This window comes from Podarcis liolepis, assembly GCF_965112155.1.
Source record: "Podarcis liolepis genome assembly, chromosome: 8".
Classification (NCBI taxonomy): Eukaryota; Metazoa; Chordata; class Lepidosauria; order Squamata; family Lacertidae; genus Podarcis; species Podarcis liolepis.
Genome location: NC_139560.1, coordinates 48,622,647 through 48,641,310, shown reverse-complemented (window position 1 = coordinate 48,641,310; position 18,664 = coordinate 48,622,647). Strand labels below are relative to the sequence as shown.

The 18,664-nt window shown below is 38.2% G+C and overlaps 1 protein-coding gene across 28 annotated transcripts in view; it reads right to left on the bottom strand.

Annotated features, from left to right (window-relative positions):
• The window catches only part of PTPRM (protein tyrosine phosphatase receptor type M), a 395,597-nt gene that overhangs the window by 66,003 nt on the left and 310,930 nt on the right, over positions 1 to 18,664 (bottom strand). For 9 of the 28 annotated variants that reach the window (XM_083518477.1, XM_083518488.1, XM_083518500.1 and 6 more), the window contains 3 exons: positions 17,878 to 17,952; positions 17,361 to 17,387; positions 8,941 to 9,128 (listed from right to left, as the gene is read on the bottom strand). In XM_083518477.1, the coding sequence (XP_083374603.1) occupies positions 8,941 to 9,128; positions 17,361 to 17,387; positions 17,878 to 17,952 (290 nt within the window). Of the gene's footprint in view, positions 1 to 8,940; positions 9,129 to 17,360; positions 17,388 to 17,865; positions 17,953 to 18,664 lie in introns of all 28 variants that reach the window. The other 19 variants (XM_083518504.1, XM_083518499.1, XM_083518501.1 and 16 more) reach the window with 3 other exon arrangements.

The window sequence follows — 18,664 nt, the reverse complement described above, 5'->3', positions numbered from 1 at the left end:
TAAATTTAACATACTTTTCATCAGTTACTTATATCTTAAATTAAACATAGTATTACCTTAGATTTTGACCTTTTCTTACTTAAAATATAATTTCCTGTTTCCCAAATCTAATTGCTGAAGCTATAGTTTCCGAATCGTGTAAATTTTTAACATTCATACAACTTATATTGTTTTTGTAAATAGTCCTTAAATTTTTTCCAGTCCTCTTCCGTTGTTTCTTCTCCCAAATCTCGGATTCTGCCAGTCATTTCAGCCAGTTCCATGTAGTCCATCAATTGCGTCTGCCACTCTTCCAGTGTGGGCAAATCTTGTGTCTTCCAATATTTTGCGATAAGTATTCTTGCTGCTGTAGTTGCATACATAAAGAAAGTTCTATCCTTCTTTAACACTTTCTGGCCAACAATGCCCAAGAGGAAGGCCTCTGGTTTCTTGGGAAAGGTATACTTAAATACCTTTTTTAACTCATTATAGATCATTTCCCAGAAGGCCTTCACTTTTGGACAAGTCCACCAGAGGTGAAAGAATGTCCCTTCAGCCTCCTTACATTTCCAACATTTATTATCAGACAGGTGATATATTTTTGCAAGCTTGACTGGGGTCATGTACCACCTATAAATCATTTTCATAATATTTTCCTTCAAGGCATTACATGCCGTGAATTTCATTCCGGTGGTCCATAACCTTTCCCAGTCCTCAAACATGATGTTATACCCAATATCCTGAGCCCATTTTATCATGGCTGATTTGACTGTCTCATCCTGAGTGATTTTCTCTTCAACCTGCCCTCCATCCTCTTGCAGAAAACTCTTTGCCTGCCCTGCCCGTATCTCGTTTTTGCTTTTTAATTCCACACACGCACCCTTCGGACTTCGTGGCAATCGGGCGCACGGGTGCGTTTCCTAAGAGAGTGAGGACCCCCGCCTCCTCCCCACCTGCTCCCTCGCCAGCCAGCCAGCCGCGCGCCCTAGCCGGAGAGCCCCGGCCATCCCCGTCGCGCAATCGGCTGGATCTCCCTTCAGCAGGCCGTGCTCACAACTCGGCCCAGGGACCCCCAGCAGCGGATCTCCGGCTCAGCTGAAGAATCCGGCAACAAGCCCCCTCCTCCCCAATCGCTCCGCCGAAATACGCTCCAAAATCCCCCAGATAGGCCGCCGGCCGCCAAGTCTAGTGGCGCCCTGAGCGAGGGTCTCTCCCCAACACCGCCACCTCTAACTGCGTTCTCCCGGCTACCCGAGCGAACCAGCGGCAGGACCCCGGTATGGGCCCCCCCAATATTTTTTATAAGTCGGCGCCCCTGGGTCCTGCCTGTGTCAGCTGACAAAATATGTCCCACTTCCATCAGCTATGGGGTTCCATAAAGTAAATTGATCAGGGTGCTTTCTCCAACCCCAATTTCCTGTGCTCCTCAATGTATTTTCACACATATCCAGTATGTTAATAGATTTGTGAATCATACCGTGCTATAATCTTGACTTTCTAAACAGCAACAGCTTTAATCAAACTAAGATGTCTTTCTAGTTGGGATTTAAATTCATCCATAAATAAGCCAGTCTTTTTTAATGGGAAAACAGAGTCTACAAAAAAAGTGTGTGTGTGAAGTCAGATGAATACTAAATTTTAAAATTGCTTAAGAAGAAGACATGCTTACAAAACCTGTTCTTTGTCACTGATAAATGTTTCACCAAGACTTCTGATCTCCTAAGACAAATGCATCATAAATTTATATGGGCATGCTTTAAAAATACAACAGATAAACTAAAGTTGAATTAGACGGATTTCATGGCTAAAATAGCTTAATGTGATTCAAAATGTATTATTTAGCCAAGAATAATATTTTAGTTATAAAAAAGCAATAGACTGAAATATCTAATTATCTAAAGATAAACAAATACAATTCATGCAATATGTAAAGGGTGCATTTATAATTAATAGTGAACATTGTAATTGCAAGTAAAATCATTTGCATAATTTACGAGTAAATAAATGGATGTTTAATGGTCTTATAATAAAATATAAAAGAAGTTATATTGCTTTTGCATCCAATAAAATTAATGCACACTATCCATATGAATGAAATATGTTGATTTCTGTGTGCATTAATAGAATCCGCTTATTTTTAAAATAGAGCTAAAAAGACAGCCATTTAAAAGAAATGTAACATATGAAGAAACTATTATTATATACGATCAAAAATTCAGTGCCATATCTCAGTAACACATATATCAAGCCAGCAGCCATTGCTTTGCAGGTTGCCTGTTACTTCATCATATCAATTCTGTATTGAATTTATCTCTCATATATAATTGAAAGCACACTGTCTTCAAACAAAGCTCTTTGTTTCCATACAAGAAGACAAATTGTCCAAAGACCCATGCAGCATACAGACGTACCTCAGAATCTTGATGAACATAATAAAATAGTATCCACCTATATTACTATGAATTAAAAAAGGTAAAAGACCCCTGGATGGTTAAGTCCAGTCAAAGGTGACTATGGGGTTGCTTTCAGGCTGAGGGAGCCGGCGTTTATCCACAGGCGGCTTTCTGGGTCATGTGGTCAGCATTACTAAACCACTTCTGGTGCAACAGGACATCGTGATGGAAACCAGAGCACTGTGGTCTAAACCACTGAGCCTCTTGGGTTTGCCAATCAGAAGGTCAGTGGTTTGAATCCCTGTGACGGAGTGATCTCTCGGTCACCTTTGACTGGACTTAACTGTCCAGGGTGTCCTTTGCCTTTTTATTATTTATTTTTTACTATGAATAACATGCTAGATAGAGTTAGTTACAGATAGGTAGCCGTGTTGGTCTGCCATAGTCAAAATAAAAAAATTCCTTCCAGTAGCACCTTAAAGACCAACTAAGTTAGTTCTTGGTATGAGCTTTCGTGTGCATGCACACTTCTTCTGTTTCAGTGTATCTGAAGAAGCAAAATATAGAATATCTGTTCTAATCTGTATTAGCACTGTTACATATGAGGTTATGTTTCTGAGGGGGATTTGCCTATTAACAAATAGCAGAACAACAAGTACATGGTTCAAGACTTAGTGGTAAGACAAGGGTATGAAAATAAGACTCAGACTCAAGGCAGGATATGTGGATGAGGGGCAAGGAAGGATTATCTCATCTTTTGCTAAAGGGAGCTGTGCTTAAAAATGACTATTCATTTATTACGTGACTATTATTTTAGCCTTTAAACTCTGCAGTGGAATTTTAATTATTTTTTTTTTAAAGTTCTGTTCCTGACTTGGTGAGCTCTACTGACCAGATGTTTGTGAGTTTGCTCCTGAACTGAGAAGTAGTTTCCATTCTGGAAGAACCATCTTCAAGTTCAGTGGAACAAACATAAATACATGGGTCCCGCTGCAGCACCAGCCACAGTGAAGTATCTTTCTTTCCATTGTTTTCCTGATGAGGCAGGTCACTGTGTGGTCTTGGGTAAGCCTTTTCAACAAAAGGGATAAAGTCCTTTGAGGAGATGTTCCATTAATGTCCAGGTATTAGAAGCAACTCCTGAAGCAATTTATTGTTTTGTGATTGGTTCTTTTTGTGCATTAATCACTGCATCTTGTATTATAAGGTTGCATGATTGCCATGATTAGAGCCTGAGGGAAGCCTTCTAACTTTTGACAAAGTTACCTACTAAGGTGTGCTGCTGTCTGCTTTCTTTCACTATCTACATTTATAATTTCAGCTGCCATTTCTTTTTTTAAAAAAAGAGTAACATGACTTCCTTCCACTGCTAATGTTCTTTAAGAAGTTACCTCCCATTTCAGCTACAGTGGGGAAAGAAATTGTAGAGGACAAGGAAGACATTGGCAAGGAAAAAAGAGGGGACAGACGTACAAACGAAGATACAGCCACAGAAGTACAAACGAAGATACAGCCAACAAAATATCAACAGCAACTCAAGTAATGCTCAACATGAGAGCCAACAACATCACTGACTGTGGTGGCATCCAAGGAAAGGCACACAGGTTCAGTCTTGTCTGTTCCCCACTGCCTACTTCATGCCACTGTGTAGCACATTGGGGAAGTGAACCAGGTTTCAGTGCTGTCAATTTTCTTCCATGCATAAAAGCGGATCTCCAACTGGTGTGGCCATCAAACCCAGGTCAAATCCCTAATCCACAGTCTCAAAGTTTCCCAGACCCTACCACAAACTGATTCAGAAACAAGGGGTGAAACTGAAAAATAAATCACATGTAGTTCCATTCCCGATGTGGTTTCCCTTGTTATTACTAAAATAACATACACATGGTTTAGGCAACTGACAGACAAAGGTGCAAGGATGAGACGCAAGGAAGCTTTCTTTTTCAATAGTAAACAGAAAATTCAAAGTTCCAGTGAGAATCCCTAGGTTTGCAAATACACCTTACTCATTTCTTCTTTAATCTCACTACTAACACTCTCTTCACGGAACCCACTATTTTCTGTCCACATGTTTACCTGAATTATTTATCTTCTCACATACAGTGGTACCTCGGGTTACATACGCTTCAGGATACACACTCCACTAAGCCAGAAATAATGCTTCAGGTTAAGAACTTTGCTTCAGGATAAGAACAGAAATCTGGCTCCGGCGGCACGGCAGCAGCAGGAAGCCCCATTAGCTAAAGTGGTGTTTCAGGTTAAGAACAGTTTCAGGTTAAGTACGGACCTCCGGAACGATTTAAGTACTTAACCAGAGGTACCACTGTATTTATTTGTGCAGGAAGAACATGAAATAGGTACTGCTGCAATGTGATTTCTTACATACTTAACTGTAAGAGTAATGAACAAAATCTAATTGTAAATGTAATGAACAATGCAAAAAAAAGCAACAACCCCAGCATACTGTGCAAGGAGAAAAAAGAGGCCACTGAATTCCAACTTCTTCATGTGACATGAAACAAAGGACAACATTTTTTGGTCAACAAACAGGGTGGGATATTGGTGATTTGCACATTCTGCTTGGGGAAGCATAACTGATGTCACCAAAATTACAAAGTGAAGCAGCAAACCATATTACGGTATAGACAAGACATGCTTCCAAACTTCACCCACTACATAAAATGATAATAGAAGTTCCCAAACACTTCAGGGACATATTGACAAACTTCATCCTAATCAACCTAGCTTGAAGATGTAAAGATAATAACCAAAGTTAAAATGCATGTCTGGACTCAGCAGAATACAGCCCCATGCCCACCCAAACTTCAGTCACAAAGTAGACCAACATGATGCCATTTGTTCAATACCAAAATGCTGGAGGCATTTTCTGATGTCTCCAAATCATAATTTTATGGCAGTTAACATTCCCCTCCCACAACACTAGTGAATGGGGATAGTCATTAAGAATGCTAGAGTTTAAGGCAATGAAAGAGAATGGGAGATATGGGAATATTGTTTATTTAGGAACAGCCGTCTTGTTCATTGTAGAAGAGAACCAGTGAACAGATGGCTGTAGATCTGAGTGCTATGATGGATCTCAAAAGATACTGAATTGAGTTTGTTGCAGAATTCTTTAATGTGCAAAACTGCACAAATGTACTCTTATTAATAGAGGATATAACTGTTCAGTAATTATCCGTTTACATGCAAATTGGAAACCATAAAAGTGGAATTTCTACAAGAAATTCATCCCACTGAAAGGATTGTTCCCTGCTTTAGAGTAAATAGCTAATGAGTGTGTGTGTGTGTGTGTGTGTGTGTGTGTGTGTGTGTGCGCATGTTTTGACTCATTAACTGATTCTTGAAAACTATCCCTGTTTGTTTTCTTAAACATGCCTTTTATTAAACTTCAACCACAAATATTAATACATTAAATATATGAAAGCATGATATGCAATAAATAACTATAATAATAGGAGAAAGGAAAAACTAACTACATTGTTTTATATAATAATGATTGGCTGCACCGAAAAAAATACCTTCCTTTTTTTTCAAACCCTATGAACCCAAAAAAAGGACAAGAATGCTAAGGAGCGTTGAATTGGTGATCCAAATGAGAAATCATGTATAGGACCAGAAAAGGGGCATGCCTTAACTCATGACTGCCTCTGGCAGGAGTGCATTTATATTCTGGGAGAGACTCCACAAATGAGATACAGTATAGGGAAACTAGGATGCCATGGGTTTCTGTTTAGGTACTGGATTTGTTGCAAGGGACATATTTTGAGTGAGTTTGTACATGATCATGGTCACCCAAATTTTATTTAGCCATTATTAAGGTGTTATTAAGCCATGGGTAGGCTGATAGGAATTTCCAGTTCCTGTCTGCAAAAAGTTTGTTGCAAACCAAATTGTTGGAAGATATCTTTATGAATGTAGCAAGAGTCACCTTGCACACACTTGAGGGTTAACATATGCTTACAATAAATTTATTCTCATGCGTAATAAATATTTATTGTCCTTCATGGAATTTACCTATGAGCACAGGAGTTAATGTTATTATTACTTAATTTATTTACTTAATTTGTAAACTACTTTTCAACTAAAAAAAAAAAAGATTTCTCAATAAAGTTTACAAGCCGCATGTCAAACCCACAGAGTAAATATTGCTATAAACAATTAGATGGGCATGTGGGTAAGAAACAAGGTTGTTATCATCGCCACATTAAAAAATTATTATAAGTAAATAGGAACCTAACAAGACAAAATAGGATTTATCTCATTTTGTTAATTTTGTAAGCTGCTTGGAATATTTCTTTTATATAAAAAAGCAACCTTGAATTGCAGTGATTGGTGCAGATTCCCTTTAGATCCCAATTTGCATATGGGTAGTGCCACATCCATATGGATTTGTCTAATGCAATTTTACAAAATCATCATCACATGAAATGAGAGAGAGTTCATTTTTAATGGGTGCTCAGGAGAGACAATGCACACTATAAAAAGTCTATTTATACTATTATCATTTATTTAAGAACTTGAGGATTCTTTCTCTTGGCCAGGTTTTTTACTCGCTTACCTGCCTTATTTTCCCCATTTCCAACTCAGTATCTAATGAAGTTTGTGTCTATGAAAGTGTCTGGCTGTGTTTAAAAAGTCCCTGGATGCCATCAAATAGTTTTCTTTCTAAACCTTACCATAATCATTATCTCAATCATTATTGTAAACAGAGAAGCAAGAAAATAAGTAGTACATGCATTTCCAGATGTATCAATACGGCTTGCTAACATCCCCTATTTTCATTCAATATTCTATACTTATTTTGGTTTTGGTCATTATTTATACTCTATACAACAGAAATAACCTGTAGCGATGACTGCAATTGAGTGACGCAGCTGGTGCTGCAGAATATGAAATAAGAACACTTGAAGAGAGTGCAGGTTGGTGGTGCAATTTGGATGTGTCATGTCACAGCAGACTTGTGTAGAACAACAATGCCAGCTAGGCCATGTAAATGGCTGCATCAACCACTACAAAACAAAAACAAACAAACCACCCCAGCTTTTCTGCATGGATCACACTGTTTTCAGAAAATAAAGTTGCTTTTAAGTATTTTCTTATGAAGAAAAAAATAATGTGCTGCCCAAATGAAGACAAACTATCAAAAAGTTTTGTGCAATGGGAGGGCAAATGTAGTGTAATATTTCTCCTAGAAACCTCCCTGCTTATAAGCTTCAACTGGATGAAAGGATGTTGATAAACTGGCATCTCCTCCTAGTCTGACCAAAAACATAAGCCCAGCAGCTAGGATAGACAGAGGAGGGGTTGGCACACGGCATATGCACTAACTATAACACAGAGGCAAAATTTTCCAGATATTCTGAATTAGTGTGCCCTAGAACAGTAGATCATGGAATCAGCCATGTATAATCCTAAGTGATTCCAAAGACCTGATGGAAGACGTTTTATGACAAGAAACATGCACTGCAGCACTATCAAATTCAAAAGGGGAGATAACATTAAACTGAATTCTAAATGGTAGTCAGAACCTAGAACAAGGTGTAAATTTTGTTGAATTCATTGGAAACAGTGACCACAATGTTATCAAATTTAATGCATACGAACAATTCCCAAGGAAGGACAACATTATTTGACTTCAAAGGATGAACTTCTAAAAAAAAATTAGGGGCTTGGTAAAAAGGAAGTTGAAAGAACAGTCAACTTCCTAGAACATTTGGGAGTTATTGAAAATTGAAACAGATCTAACTCAGCTAGAATGTATACTCCAGATCAGAACAGTTACCACCAAATCCAAGAGGACTGCAACATGGCTAAAGTGATTAAAGAAGGTAATGGAGAGAGAAGGAATAAAGAGTTTTCAAAACTGATGAATTAGCCTTAGGAATAAGCAGTGAGGTGATCAGCTTTGCTGATGACAACTAATTGTTCAAGGTGGTTAGAACAAAGGATTGCAATGAGCTTCAAAACGAATGTCAAAGACTGCCAGACTAGGTGAATGGGCAATAAAATGTTAAATGTGGTTAATGTAAGTAATTGTAACACATTGGGGCAAAAGCATGTACCCTAACTTCACATATACACTGATGCAGAAGTTTACCAAGAAAGAAATATTTGGTTCGTGGTAGATAGATTCAGAACAGACAAAAGGAAGTACTTATTCAGACTGCACATAATAAAACTATGGATTTCACTACCATAAGATGTGATGGCAAGCCAGCAACTTACTCAAAGGCTTTAAAAGGGGATTATACAAATTCATGGAGGATAAGATTATCAGTGGCTACTATTTGCTGGGAAACAGAAGCAGGAGAGAATTATCACCCTACAATCAGGTTGGTCACTGTGGGAAACGAGATGCTAAACTACACTGGCCTTTGATTTCATCTAGCACAACTCTTATATTTTTAAACAGCGTCTCCCCCCCCCCCCCCGTTTCTGCATCATTGCTGCTTTGCAAGGAAACTGTTCTTCTCGCAGTACACACACACACGTGGTTGTGATAGGGGAAACACCACAGAGCACCATGTGTAGCTTGAAGCTTACTCACTTCATATTCCTCCTTGAATCCATAGCCTTCTGCACATTTCATCTGCGTAATGTGCTGCAGCAAATCGGCGACACGGATGGCTGGATGGAGTTGTCCTGTTTGGTACGGCACATCCACAGGGTCTCGCTTCTTGTAGGTGTGTGACTGGACCAAGCTGCTTGTGTCACTGCCCATTGTGTGAGTTTCATCTAGGAAAAGAACACTGAATAATATACCAGCTATTTCCAGTTTTCCACAGAAGTATATGATACATTGCCTTTATGAGATGGCGTCTGACACCAACAGAATTTTCTATCATCACTATTTGGTGGGCTAAACCATAATGAAAATAAACTCAGTTGAGTAATTTACTTGGGGAGTTATCAAGATATATTGGAAAGAGGGGGCTCTATTGGTTTACAATGAAAAGCACTGTATAGTCCATACTGTATGTTTGTTTATTTCGCTGTACTAATAAATTCTTTAGGTGTTTAGTTGTAAATGGCGCAGAAGTTTCAGGCTGAAACTTCATCAAGTCCCAGTAATATAAAAAAGGACTTGAGTGTTTTCTGGATTAGTAAACTTTTTATTTTCTCTTTCACAGTGATTCAGGACATGTTAGTGAAAGCAAAAAATTTAATGCATAAAATGATATGGGTTATTAAGCCAGGAGAAAAATGGAAATGTAGATTGGATACAACACTAGGAAAGAAAATACACAAGGATAAATGCAAGGAGTAAGTTTGATTTGGGTTAATGCTTTGACTGGATTTAGCATGCTGCAGTTTCAAATAAGCAATATATCATGGGCCATCACATAAGGCATGAAATGTTATATGTCAACTGACATGCAAGCCAACACACAACATAACCCCAACTAGGTTGGTCAATACTGGTATGAAGCAAACAATCACCCACCCCCTCCACACCTCTTCAATGGGGCAAATGGGCAACTTACCATTTATTGGCACTTATCAGGAGAAAAAGAGGAGGAGGAGAAGAAAAAGGAAACAGGCCATAAGCAACAGTACTGCAGTAATAATTACAGGTATTTTAATGTTTGTAATTAAGTGTCTTCAGCTTGGTTTCCTAGCAAAGCAACTAAATATAAAGGGTAGTGTAGAATAGCCAATATAATTATCTCTCCCTCACCCCACTTTACTAGGTTGGGGTGGCACTTTTAAGTTCCTATATAACAAAAAGAAGAGGGTGGGGAAAACCTAAAACTGAAAAACATGTCTCATCATAGCTCCCCCCCCCCAAGCAACAATTTTCAAAATATGTTTGTATCTGCCACAAAGCTGTTATTTAAACAAGCCTATCATCTTACTAAGCTAGAGAGTTTCTCACAAAAAAGCAGGCATATTTCAGCTGGCATGTCCCTATTCAAGTATTAAAATGACAGCCCATTACATCATGTGGCTCCAATGGGGCTAATTGACACCACAGTTTTTATAGGGCAAATCTCAATATATTGCCTATAAATGTTGTGTGTGCTTAGGCTGCAATCCTGTATCTACTTAACTGGGAGTAAGGCCCACTGAACTCTATGGGACTTACTTCTAAGTAAGACATAAACAGATTAGCTCTGTAAGTGTCCTTATAAATACACCTTCATGTGACATCCTACTGCTGGAATTTAACAGCATCTTTCTGTGGTTCACTATAAGATGACAAGGATTTCCCTGCTTGTGGTTAAACATGTACTCATCCTAATCTTCATTTTTAAATATTTGTACAGATTATAAGGCTGCAGTGCCAGAATTACATCACTATAATCTTAACATTATATGCATGGTTTGAGATATGGCCTATGAAACAATGATATTGGATTCTACCCTAAGCATTAATTTACTCATATAGCAAGTTTCTGACCAGACTGCAAAAGCCTCTCTCCAGTTATATTGATGACAAGAACAGAACCAAGCTGGCCCACAGGCTCTGATCTCCAGTTAACTCACTGAATTAATCTTGCCTAGCAGTTGAGGAGCAAGAGGGGATTAGCTTAGTGAGAATAGCTATTGATGTTAGCAGCATCTTTGGCTCTTCTAGTGTGAATGGACATATGCTAGTGTTCAAGCTTCTTGTCTTCATACACAAAACCCTGAACAACATGGGTCCAGGATACCTTAAGGACTGCCTGCCCCTATAAATCCCAGCTTGATCAGGGAGATCTTCTGGAGGAGCCCTGCTAGTTGTTGCCTACGTTTAATAAGTTGGGCATGTAGAGTTGCCGTCTCATGCTGCAGAACGCTCTTCCAGCAGAGATCCGACAGGCACCCTCACTTTTTACTTTCAGGCATCTCTTCAAGGCTTTATGCCAAGAGGCCTATGTAGCCACTTACAATTTTTTTGGCTCAACAGTAATCTTAATGATACATTTATTCTGTTTTTATATTTTACTGTATACATATTGTGGAAAACCGCTATCCTATGAGAGGGTGGTCTATAAATACTTTTATAAATAGATAAGCACCTTCAGCTTTTCCTTCTCATTCAGAATTCGCAACTGTCACAGCTTGATGGCTTTTCATGGTGCGAATATAACAATGTAGCTAGTTCTTAGTGTCATTATTTAGACAGAACACTCTGCAATGATGGTAGACTATCAATCTTGATAAAAAGCTTTGTGGGGGATGTGATATGTACCTACAGCTCTGCGCATGGGTAGATATTTCTTCCCCTTCCTTCTCTGAGGGCTTCCAGGTGCATGCTTGCTGCAGCATGTGTACAAAAGTGGATTGGGGTGGTGTTGCAGAGGGAAAGCAATGGGCAAAGGAAACATTAAGCATCTTTCCAATCCAATGCTCAGCTGCTGAAAACCACTCTCCTTTCCTACTGTTTTATAGTGTTTGACACTGCCCTTGAAGTTTCACTGCAGGTCTTCTAGTTTTTGCCTATGATAGGAAATGCTCACACTTACTGCCTTGCCACACTCTTCCCTTGTGTAAAAGAGCCCCTCAGTGTGCAAACTTTTGTACACTCACCAGACCCCATGTAGGAGTTACATTAAAAATAATTAATGTTAATTTTACTAGGGGAAACAGCATATACAAGGATTAGTTGGGATGGTATGATTATCATTGTTCTTGTTTTATATGTGGCAACAGATAGCTTCACTAATCATATTCTCTAGAAATTGACTTGGAGCCTAACTTTCCTTCCATGAACAGAAAAGAGTTCATGTTCATCGAAAATCTCATTCAGACATACTACAGCACCTCATGAAAGCTGTAGTTCCCAAACTTCTCAATCAGCTCCAGCCCTTTATAACACAGTGGGCTTTGTACCTGAAGCAGATAAGACTCTAACACCTCATAATCCATATAAAGGAAGCAACACAAAAATTACTGAATTGAAATTACTTTGGCCCAGTTATTTGAATCTTATAGTGAGGCACATAAAAGTAGTCTAATCTTACTCTGAAAACTTAGCAAAGGTCTCAAAGCCTAACAGAAAATAATATATGCAACAATTTATTTACATGAACGTAACCATTTTCCCCTTACTCTGGGCCTGCCTTAATATTTTTATACCAATACAGAAAAGCATTGTTCCTCTTAGCTAACCATTAGCAAAACTGTAATGCAAAGCACCTTGGAATGCATGGCATGAAAGGTGATATATACAAGTGTTGTTACAGTATGTTGTTGTTGAAATGGCACCTGATTACTACAAGGTGGCTAAGACACAAAACGACAAAGTAAGTAAATAAATAAAAAGAAAGAGTTGGAAGTTGATTTATGATATTTTAAAATAAATTTATGCAGAAAAGTCATGGGTTTTTTTTTGTAACTTTAGCTTTTATTTTTATTGTTAGATAAAGGTCAGGATCAAGTCCTTTGATGCAAAACCAGGTTAAGTGCAACATTGCAGACATGCTACGTGTTCATATGTTTTTGTGTCAAATGGAACCAGAGTATAGTGAAGTTATTTCTGCTAGCTGCCTATCCATTTTTTTAGCATTAGTATTATTATTTTCATAAGTAAATAATTTTACAAGGGTCTTTGAAATGATGACTTTTTTTATCCAGTCTGCTTTTACTAAGTGTACTAGACTTTCAGGTTATTGTTTTTCGTTAGAAACAGGATTTGCTGTGGTACACCTTAAAACTGGGTTGCCAAAATATGCAACATAGCTGAAGGCTTTCTGGTCTAAAAATGTTTTGTAACATTTCAACAAGTAATCGTGGTTTATGAATTGCTCCCCAAGCCCTTAAATACTGAGAGTTTCAGAATAAAGTAGTTATACATAGGAGATATTATAAGCCCTAGTTATTGTTTTCCATTTCCAAGGCATAGCATTTTTTTAATGGGTAGTTATTCTAATGTTATTTTACATTTCATTTCCATTTGAATTACATCTCGTGTTATATCTCGTGTTACATTAACTGTAAGGAAATGTGGCTTCTCTGATCTGGTCTGTGTCAAATATATTTGCCAAAACTCACTGCTGTATAAAAATACATGGAACATGATGCAACCAAGTCCTTTAGAATTAACTGGACTTATCAGTGATTTACTTTGGTTAGACTATGCCCGCTGTAGGATCACAAAGAGCTTTTTAATATGAAAAGTTACTCCGCATGTCATAATTTAATGAACATGAAAAATCCAGCTCCCTGGTAGGTTATGAATAAACATTTTGATTTGTTCAGATGGACCCAACTTGGCTGTCACTTTCTGTTTCAGACAAAAATATATGTAGTGTGGAAGGACTGCTACTACAGGCAGAAGTGTAAATGTATCCAGGAAGTGGAGAAAAGATAAAACAGAATTTGTAATGCTAGTTCAGATTTTCAGACAGTAAATCAGGGAGAAAGGGCACAATCCTAATCCTACATACACCACAATCAATAATTTGGGATGTGGCGAACCTTCAGCTCATCGAGCAGGTTCCTGGCTCAGTTGAGCTCAGCTGGCTTAAGCATCTAACCAGAGTTATGCTCTGCAGGAGATACGCTGGTGTAACTCCCTCAGACTGATAGAACTTTCACTGGCATAAGCCTTGAAAAATGGGTATTCTGAGGGAATGGGGCGAGTGGAAGGGATAGGATGAGACTCACGTTGGATCCTAACTCTGTTCAGCTCCATCACGTAACCTGACAACCTGGTGGGACTTACACTGGCAAAGAGGGTGGTGTAAGTCAAACTATCTTGGAGGCTTATTTCCCCTCTGCCAGGTTTAGGCCAGCTCAGCCAGCAATAACTCCTGAATGGAGTTAGGATCTGTGTATTTTACTTGGGTTTCACTTAAGTCAGCATAAATTATGCTGGCTTCCCATTCTTAGGCTTGCTCCTTAAGTGATATTTACTCTTTGATCAGGAGTGGAGAACAGTGTGGGGGTTGTGGTTCCTAAATGTTTGGCAAGCAGTGCTCTGCTGATATACAGAACTCTATTCACTTTGCAGTATAAAAGCTATAATTAAGCAAGCTATTTCTGCACATGCATGTGGGGCTTTTCTGTTTCTTGCTAATGTAACTGGAAGGAATTCACAGGGCTCTGTCTGAGAGTTGCTTCACACAAATCTTTCAATGAAAGAGAGCTGCTGGACACATCCAACTTGTTCTTAAATCCATTTCCTTTCGTTTGTGACAAGCTGGTTGTACGCATACATCACCATGAACTCAATTTGGTTTTCAAGATAACACTGCTAAACTATATCTACAGTGGCTTCCAAATTCACCACAATGTGGCAAATTCTCAGAATGAACTGTAATGTCCTAATGTTGGAGGAATTTCAGTAGGCTTCACCCACCTTGTGTCAAATTGGCTATGCGGATGGGCAATGGGTTTGTTGTAATCCACAGTCCTGCATGCACATAAAGTTCACATTAGGGCTGCTCAGTCATGATGCTAAACCATGTCAGCTTTTCCCTTTTCTTGCGAGGAATCCTATTCAGAATAAGGGAATTTCCCTTTTAAAAAGGGAAACATTGACAGCTATGTGCTAAACCATGTTTCTCTCATGGTTCTGCTAACAATTATTGTGTATTATATGCATTATTATATGTGTAAGATTGTACACATAAACCCTATACACAAAAATAGATGCTCCACCAATGAGAGAACAAACTCATGGAGCAAGTTCTGAAAGCTGCTGCTACAGTAGCAGTCAGCAGAGGACTGAAGGGGAAGGTGTATGCTTCTCTTAACTGTAGCACCTCCTCTTTGGTTAAAGAGCACTAAAAGGTTCTATGCAAATCCATTCATCCAATTGTGGGACTTTCCAGAGATCACAAAGAAGAGCCAGTTCTGAATTTGCGATATGCAAACCATATGTGGCCTGTTTGGAGAAAACAACAAGCTGCTTTGTTGAGAAGATAAGCAAGGATTCAAAGTTGCTAATTGAGCAGAGGGGAGAAGGCTACATGAACCCCAAACTTGTGCCTCCGCATTCTCGTAACACCAAACCATGGTTAGGTCTGAAAATATCCAGTATGAGCCCCATGTGCAAGAGAGCCATGGATTACAATCAATGCCCATATCAAAGAGCTGCTTCAGATGTTGTTTTTAAATCATAGTCATTATTTTAAGACATTAAAGTGTGTGTTAGACAGCAAATTGACATAAGTGTTAAAAAATGGCAAGGGTATGGGTCACTGGCAACAAAAAGAACTTTTTTGGTATACAATGTACCAATTAAAAATGAAACAATTTTTCTACAGGGAAGTTCATAAATAGCGATTTTTAAGGTTACTAGAAAATTTCACGGTTCCTGATTCAATGAGGAAAAATGCCTCTAAATTTGCATCTTTGTTAAAAAGAAAAACAACCCTTAATTGCTAAGGTTATATTCTTAATTGTTTTTCTTACATTAAGCAAATAACATTTCAAAACTTTACTGTACAGGAATGTACTTAAATATATCAAACAGTAAAGCATATTAGAAATCTACAAAATTTAATAGCAATGATTTCCTTTTTGTCCACTGAGAATGTCATACGTCAGAGCTAAGAGATGTGCAATGCTCTCAGGCTGTTAAAAATCACTGCAAATTTCATTTGCATGGATGTTATTACATTATTATGGTGGCTGCAGTGTCATTTCCTCTGATTTATCAGATATTGTTTTCTTTGGATGTCAGATAAAATGAACTTTGCTAATTATATTTCTGTGGTAATTATTCTCTTGCATTATTTTTTTTCCTGAGGGATAGGGCACAAATTAACTCTTGAGAATTTAACACCACGGCCATAAAACAGGTAACTGGTCTAAAAGGGCTTTTTTTACTTTGTTTTTCTGAGAGCAACTCTCCTTTCTCCCATCACACCATAAATCACTTTTGAATCTTAGTATTTTCAAAAACAGCTTATGATGCAACATGGCATGTTCCCCTTGAAAACTATTTTTTAAAGTCCGCTAGAATTATTTTAGGTGCACACATGTTCTAGTGATGATCTGAAGGTGCTTTCTGCATTGCAGCCCATGTGCAGTTCAGTTCAGAAAATTCAGTTTTGAGGAATTCACATCAGACTTCACATGGCAATGCTGCACACTAGTAAGAACTTACGAGAGAAAGAAGGTGCATGGGTGTGGATGTAGAAAAAGTTAAAAAATCATTGCAAAGTCAGTGTGAAAACAAGAACTGAAATATTGGTATGAAACTCTTGCCACAGCGCATTATAGCACAATCCTATACATGTCTACTCAAAAGCAAGCCCCACTGAGTTCAGTAGGACTTACTTGAAGGTAAGTGGGTACAGGATTGCAGCCTTATTAAATTTGCATTTTTGTTTGATTGTTTTTAAGAAAGCTGTGTGTAAATTGGGTTAGGTTAAGGTTAGTACAGTGGTAGTAGTTAAAAGCATAGCTCAGCTTTGTTGTTATATATTCCAGATACGATGATTTTTCATCTATATTTGTTATCTCAGCATGGTAAATCCATTTCCCTTCACTTTTTAATGGTTGTTTTTAGCTTCCTGGCAGAAAGGTCTAAGTGCCTTTCCTTCTATAGTGCTGGTATCTTATTTTATGCCTTGTAGGATGTGGCACTTCATAAACATTATTTTAATGTTCTGCCATTTTGATGGTCACAATAACATTTCAAGTCTTTCGGAGGCATGTTGAAAAGAAAATGAAAGTCCTGTCTGTGCTATAGGCAGCAGAGAGATGACCATCTTTTTCTTAAACCATACTTTATTTTTCAGATGATACTAAAATAATGACAAACCTTTAATTGCCATGATATTTACACTCTTTGGTGATTTGCTAATTCATTGCTTAAAAACGCACTTCCCCCCCATCCCCTTTAATTCCCCCCTCCCTTTTACTGAATTTTCTGATGACAATAAGAATCCAGTATGTTAACTGGCACTTGAATTAAAAATGCAGAACAGCTTGCATATTCTTCAGCAGCATAAAACAATGTTTTGTAGCCTAGTTTGGAACTTTTTTTTTTAATCTGCAACAGATGTTGATAAAGGGAAATGTTCTCACCTAAAATTGCAGTTGGCACAAATGGATCTGTCATACATCATAAGCAGGTCAATGCAGAAAAGGCAAAAAGAGAAAGAGAAGTAAATGACCTATAAATGTTCCCAAATTTTCTGCTAGAAAGCCACAAATAAGCAAGTTGTTATACATGCAAAGCTATTTAGCGCTTTTTGCGTTTGTTTTGTTTTAATTAACAGCACAACCTCAAGAATAATTTCACTGTTAAGTCTGGGGCATGATCCATTCTTGAGTGGGTGGGTCTTTTGAGCAGGCTAAAATCAGTAACCAACCAGGTTCCTGAAGGAGAGTAATGGCTGGATGATGTAAGAGAGGCATGTCCCAGCTTTTTATTCTGTGTAGGGGTCAGAGGTGGCCTTGGGGTGCGGTGAGAAAAGAGGGATCTATTGAGCCCTCTATTGATCCCTTTCAAGATGTGTGCAAGTGTGCTTGCATAGGGAAAGACCCTCTGTTTCCTAGGAGATTATGATTATTGAAATAAAACAAGCACAGAAATGGTTACCTGGGTAGTAAGAATTAGGAACTGTTGTACTCAGTGTGTTTGTTTTCATTGTAAATGAAGATGGTGAGGATACAGCTGGAAAGAGAAGCACAGTATTCAGGAAAACAAAAGCATTAGTAAGCCACACCGCATTTACAAAATCACCCTTATATGATGAACATAGCAGTAACTGATTAGGTCATTCAAATCTGGTAAAACTGATTTGGTGGAGAAAAATATCCATGAAAAATGGCACTAGACTCCATTAATTTCTTTTATGTTTTATTGGGGCCCTTTGTGCTGTTACCTTTAACATCATCATCTTTTCTCAAGAAGACTGAAAATCTTAAGTTATTGAGGGGGGCGGGGAGCCTAAACTACAGCCCCTTCTCACACCAGATTTGCTTGAATTTTCTGAAGAGCAAAGCTGTTGGGATATGAAGATGTACTATGTATTCCTTCCATTGGATTCCTGAGATGATCAGGAAATGTAGGCAGGAACCATACTATAGCAGCTTCAGAGCTTCTATAGGCAATTTTGGAAGATGCTTTAGCTTAAAAGCATTTCTAATTTAGGACGGAATTCTACATCCATTTACTTGGAAGTAAGCCTCATTCAACTCAATGCGACTTCTGAGTGGAGATGGGAGAAAAATTTAATTCAGTTCATATTTAAAGGTGCATCTACCTAATTTGTACTTTCTGAAACAATATGTAAATTGAAACACAGCCATCCTTTGAAAGTGACACTTCTATGAATTTTGCAATGCAGTTTTCTAGTCAAGTAATGTGAATAAAAATGCATATA